This window comes from Pollicipes pollicipes, unplaced genomic scaffold (assembly GCF_011947565.3).
Source record: "Pollicipes pollicipes isolate AB1234 unplaced genomic scaffold, Ppol_2.1 Scaffold_4740;HRSCAF=5597_pilon_pilon_pilon, whole genome shotgun sequence".
NCBI lineage: Eukaryota > Metazoa > Arthropoda > Thecostraca > Pollicipedomorpha > Pollicipedidae > Pollicipes > Pollicipes pollicipes.
This window is the reverse complement of record NW_023596545.1, coordinates 2,973,507-2,979,567: the sequence shown is the minus strand read 5'-3', so window position 1 is coordinate 2,979,567 and position 6,061 is coordinate 2,973,507. Positions and strand designations below refer to the sequence as shown.

The window sequence follows — 6,061 nt, the reverse complement described above, 5'->3', positions numbered from 1 at the left end:
AGCAGACCGATAAGCGATTCAAGGATCAGGCCCAGACGCTGTGCTGATGTTGGCGAGCCCGTGGTATCCAAGGGCAGGCCCAGGCGCAGTGCTGATGTCTACTGGCCCGTGGTATCCAAGGACAGGCCCAGGCGCAGTGCTGATGTTGGCGAGCCCGTGGTATCCAAGGGCAGGCCCAGGCGCAGTGCTGATGTCTGCTGGCCCGTGGTATCCAAGGATAGGCCCAGGCGCAGTGCTGATGTTGGCGAGCCCGTGGTATCCAAGGGCAGGCCCAGGCGCAGTGCTGATGTCTGCTGGCCCGTGGTATCCAAGGACAAGCCCAGGCGCAGTGCTGATGTTGGCGAGCCCGTGACATCCAAAGGACTGTCAGTGCCTTTGAGCTCAGAGTGAGTTCAGAGTTCCTTAGAGCTCAGGGCTCAGCACTGCAGCGTGGGTCGCCCACGACCCCATCACCTTCAGACCGGCCAGGGTGAGCGGGGTGATGGCGCGCCGCACGCGCACGAACCGGCCCACTCGTGCAGCCTCGCAGCTGTACTGGCGGGCGACGTCCTGCGACAGGGTGGGCGGTATAAGCTGCTGACACCGTCTGGTAGGACTGGTCACGTCGGCGCACAGGCTTAGTCATGACGGGCGGTGTAAGCTGCTGACACCGTCTGGTAGGACTGGTCACGTCGGCGCACAGGCTTAGTCATGACGGGCGGTGTAAGCTGCTGACACCGTCTGGTAGGACTGATCACGTCGGCGCACAGGCTTAGTCATGACGGGCGGTGTAGGCTGCTGACACCGTTTGGTAGGACTGATCACGTCGGCGCACAGGCTTAGTCATGACGGGCGGTGTAAGCTGCTGACACCGTCTGGTAGGACTGGTCACGGCGGCGCACAGGCTTAGTCATGACGGGCGGTGTAAGCTGCTGACACCGTCTGGTAGGACTGGTCACGTCGGCGCACAGGATTAGTCATGACGGGCGGTGTAAGCTGCTGACACCGTCTGGTAGGGCTGGCCACGGCGGCGCACAGGCTTAGTTGCTGTAGAAACTCCCGCAATATGTCCTCCTCTTAACAGTGGTGCGCTCATTTTCCGGTTACTTTTGGTTTGAAAATGTAGAAAGTTGTGACATGTTTTTTTTCCTCCGTATGGGATATGTATTTTTGGAATGTGTTCGTTCTTTTCGTCATGACTATTCTGCGATGCATTAGCTTTAGCACGGGAAGAATGGGAGGAAAGTGGTTTTCTCGAACGAATCGCCATCTATGACGGTGGTTCCAAAAAAGGCATCAGTGTTGGCCATAGTGCTGCGACGCGTTATTTGTATAAAACATTGCAAAAACGACGGTATTTCCATTGTCCAGCATCTGTTTGTGGCCGAGCAGATGCCTGTGTGTGGCAATGGCACGTGCAGGTTAGTACGTGCAGGTTAGTACGTCCAGGTTGGTACGTTTAGGCTGGTATGTGCAGGTTAGCACGTGCACGTTAGTACGTGCAGGTTAGTACGTGCAGGTTCGATTACATGACGTGCGAATTCGAGCCTTTTTCCTATCTCAGTGTAAATAGCCGTGCCACTCCTCAACGAGGGAGCCAGCCAAGGACTCGGAGGAAACACGACTCTTCCCAAACATGTCACGTGACGACAAGGGATTGGCAGTTCTTATCGAGCAAGCAGCAAATAACAAACATGAAAAAGTACTGAGAGCGCGACAGAGCGTGACCTGAAGCCACTTGTTCTTACCGGGTACTGATACCTGCTGGGTACCACTGTGCACCGCTGCTCCGTACCCGGTGGCCCAGGTTCGCGAGTGGATGATACGGTCACCTCAATGTCTTCACCTGAGTCGGAGGGCAGGTTTGTGAGGCACTGGCTCACAGGCCTGTTCGACAGACAGCGGCCGGTGAAGTGGATGGAAGCTAATCTGCGTCTCTACGGGTTTGGACTGCTTTGGGGGGGGGGGGGGGGCAGGGGGCAGACTTGAGATGGGATCAAAGAAATCATGCTTCTGTCTCCATCGCGACTACGTCTGAACATTCCGCCTGCTTCCGGTCGGAGTGGTTATAACCGACCAGGATCCTTGGCATGTTGTGGCATGATAGCTTACAGTATCTTAGGTAACTACGTAAGTTGTTCAGTACATCAGTGAGGAGCATTATTCACATACATAAGACAGTAGAATTAGCCTTATTCCTCGGAGAAAAACCCGGAGCATGGAGACGTCGTTTGGTTGATATTTCGGCAGCATGTTTTTATCGAAACAGTAGCAGAAGTGTTGGAGTGCTGTTGTGCTATTGTTGCCTTTGTCGAAACAATAGCAGAAGTGTTAGAGTGCTGTTGTGCCATTGTTGCCTTTATTGAAACAATAGCATTTCTGCTATTGTTTCGATAAAGGCATGTTGCCGAAATATCAACCGAGCTATATCTCCAATCTCCTGGTTTTTCGTGGAGGAATAAGGCTGATGCTGCTGCCTTATATTGGATAAGATTGATTTGATTTTATGTTTATTTTCGATGATGGGCATTACGCAGTAAATAATATGAAGAGTGGATTCGTGCATAAGCGGAACGCTTAAATCTGAGCGCCTCTCCTAACAATAACAAGATATGTTCATCGCCCCCAGGGAACCCACAGAGTGATATATAATGATAACATGATAGTGACGGCATGATTAATTTCTTATTATCAACTTTATTTGCGGGAATTGACTTGTGCACAACTGAGAACAACTGACAACATCGATGCAACTCACATAGCGTATCCGATGATAAAGTTTAAGCAAAAGTAAAAGTTTGAGCGCCAGTAGAAACCGTGGACCATCGGCCGCTCGAAGTACATCTAATTCCTTACAATCCGATGCACCTTACCGAGCTCGTCCTGAAGAATCAGCATCACCGACGTGACGGCGTAGAACAGTCCAAGGTCTGCTGTGAACGTCCCTGTGGTTGCCTGGATGACGCCGTTGTAATCGGGAGCCAGATTTTCTGCAGAGAATCAGAGTACTTTGTCTCCTAAATATCCTAGGATTTCTCAATAGATCAGCGGCGAATGTCGCTTGCTCTTCTGGCCGACTTGGGTCGCTGAGAACTCATGGTCGGCTGCTCATAGCATCCCGTGCGAATGAAACGGGATCGGGAACTCTACGAACAGAATAAAAGAGAAACATCTGCATCGTGATCATGAAACAAACCACGTCGATACAGATCAGGTTAAACGAACAGTAGTGCAGACAAGTGCCATCAACAGAAGGGGATTAACCCCATGTGTGGAGTTTTGAATCTCTTTCGGACTCCCTAGTTCCAAACGTTAATTGCGATCCCGACCTCGAAGCTGTTACGGTTGCCCTTTGACAAACGCTAGGTGCGCGCGCGCAAACGCACACACACACCACAAAACACAACACACACAACACACACCACACACCACACACACACACCTCACACCACACACACCACACAACACACACACACACACACACCACACAACACACACACACACACAACACACACACACACACAACACACACACACACACACACACCACAACACACCACACACATTCAAACAAACACACACCACACACACACACACACCACACATTACACACACCCCCACAAGGCCCTTTATATCATATATTATATATATATATAATATATTATATATCCCTCTCTCTCTCTGTATCCTCTCTCTCTCTCTCTCTCCTCTCTCTCTCTCTCTCTCTCTCTCTCTCTCTCTCTCTCTCTCTCCTCTCTCTCTCCTCTCTCTCTCTCTCTCTCTCTCTCTCTCTCGACGAAGGTCAACAACTTACTCACCGCGGCAAACGCCGTAATGGGCGAGCAGCACTTCACGAAGATCACAGGTGAATATAGCCCTATTTTTTATGCCTACGGTAACGTAACACACATAAAACGGACAACCCCTGAGAGCAATGATATCTGAAATTCCCACGCCTACTTATCACCTAGCAAAAACTGTAAATGACATGGTTTACACACACTCACACCGGCAGTGGCTTCCTTCATAACGCGTGCAAAGTCTGCTTACAAACGTGCCTGTCAATGAAACAATCCAAATTATACTGGGCTGAGTCTACAGTCACCCAACCTTGCCGCCATTGAAACTGTCACGATTCATCCTCGAAAAATCCGGAGCTCCGATGCTCTTATCCTCCGATGCTGTACCACAGAGGCAACCTTCCGCCGCCCAAACGGAAAATTTTGCCGCCGAGGAGATGTCGACGCATTAGGGTCGCCGCCCGAACGCTTGGTGGCAAGTATACACATGTGCTGGCTGGAGACCCATGTCCTATAGGACTTTGTCCTTAGACCACATATATATCGCAGATATGTCGATGACATGTTTTTCTATTTCAGAGACGAGGTCCACCTTCACGAACTGCAGACCACTGCGCAGCGGCAATCGTTATCACGATTTACAACTGACCTGAGTGTTGACGACCATTTGACATTTCTCGACATCGATGCGGATGCGAGCGGCGAATATTTTGTCAAGAGAGGCCTCCGTAAACCTCCTGATGCTGGTCAATGTGGGAACGCGGTTGGTGAATGCCCTGAGTGTTACCGCACGGCCGTCATCCGTTCGTCTATACGACGTGCTCCAAAATACTGTCCCAGTGGGCTTGGCGCGCGCCGCGAACTCGAACAGTGCAAGCAATTTCTCGTAAATGGCGATTATTCGAACAGCACAATTGACGAAGAGATTGATTCCACGTTAAATCGACGAAACCAGAAATAGCCCGCCAAGAAGCCAGGCAATCAACTTTTTACCGAAATCAAATGTCCGTGCCATGTAAGGTGGACGAAAAAGTCTTGCGAAACATCATCGGGACAAATATCGCACGGACTGAGGATGGTATTGAACTAAGACCGACTGTCTACTGCAAGAGCAGGGCAACCAGTAACCTTGCCATGAAAAACAACCGGACAGGAGCTCAAAGCCAACTAAAGCGCACCAATATAGTGTATGGATTTAAATGGCGGCACGGAGACTGCCGGCTCCGCAGCTCTACCTATACTGGTAGAGCAGCTCTACCTATACTGGTATGACCACAACATCCCTGTCACGACGCATGACTATACACCTTCAGGAGGGAGCACCAGACCAACATATGCACGAAACCCACAACCAAAAACTTCTATGCTCTGACTTGACTGAAGCCATCCAGATTCTAAAAAAAAGTCCAAACACACGCTGCTTACGAGTTTTTGAAGCCATCCTGATTATAGAAATAACGCCTGACTAAAACAAACCAGGTAAGTCATGCATTAGGTTGGACCTTTTCAGTCAACCAATGACAGCAGGATGGTTATGATAGCAGCGACCAATGACAGCAGGCCTTTAGTTTTCAATGGTGTCAAACTGGCTTGGAAAAATTATGTCCATTTATATGTTTTGTAAGTTGACCATATATTCGGATGTAGAGCCAGTTATCTGATGCCTCACCGATAATTGTGTATTATAGAGCATGTCTCGTATTTTGCCATATTCCAATGTTTTCCGTCCGACCGCCCTACGTTGCTTTGAAAATGGGGAACGAATGTCCTTGAAACGCTAGTTAGTTTCAACTAATATTAATGAACATAGACGAACTGATTTCTAACTTACCGAAAGCACGAAGGTTGAATGCAAACGAGCAAGCGTGTAAGAAACCGATTGAATGTATATTTGCCCTTGCATATAACAAAACTTGCTTTAATGGAAGCACGCTGCCTAATTACATGAATATATATATATATATATATATATATATATATATATATATATATATTTGTACGCCTGTAGGTACACACATACTGTGTCATACAAGGGTTTCGGTACCTTTGAAGCAATGCTTAACCAAAGTGTAAGCGTAATCTATACTTACTGCCCACGTACTGACAGGCCGAGGGCGAGCTATGATCGTTCACCATGTCGTTCATCTTGCCGTTTGCTGGATTCACACTTCCGGTGTTCTCCGGGGGTCCCGATGGTTCGCTTTCATCCCAAAGGCCACCTGCTGGTGGCGCGGTTACGAGTTACGTGATAAAGACTGGCCACCTGCTGGTGGCGCGGTTACG

General features: G+C 49.3%; 1 protein-coding gene across 1 annotated transcript in view; it reads right to left on the bottom strand.

The window, feature by feature from the left end:
• Window positions 1-402: 402 nt before the first annotated feature.
• Window positions 403-6,061, bottom strand: part of LOC119098884 (uncharacterized) — an 11,314-nt gene continuing 5,655 nt past the window's right edge. Inside the window, exons 2-5 of the mRNA XM_037221929.1 lie at window positions 5,869-5,997; window positions 2,853-2,969; window positions 1,728-1,825; window positions 403-549 (exon numbers count right to left, since the gene is read on the bottom strand). Coding sequence (XP_037077824.1) covers window positions 403-549; window positions 1,728-1,825; window positions 2,853-2,969; window positions 5,869-5,997 — 491 coding nt within the window. The remainder of the gene's footprint in view (window positions 550-1,727; window positions 1,826-2,852; window positions 2,970-5,868; window positions 5,998-6,061) is intronic.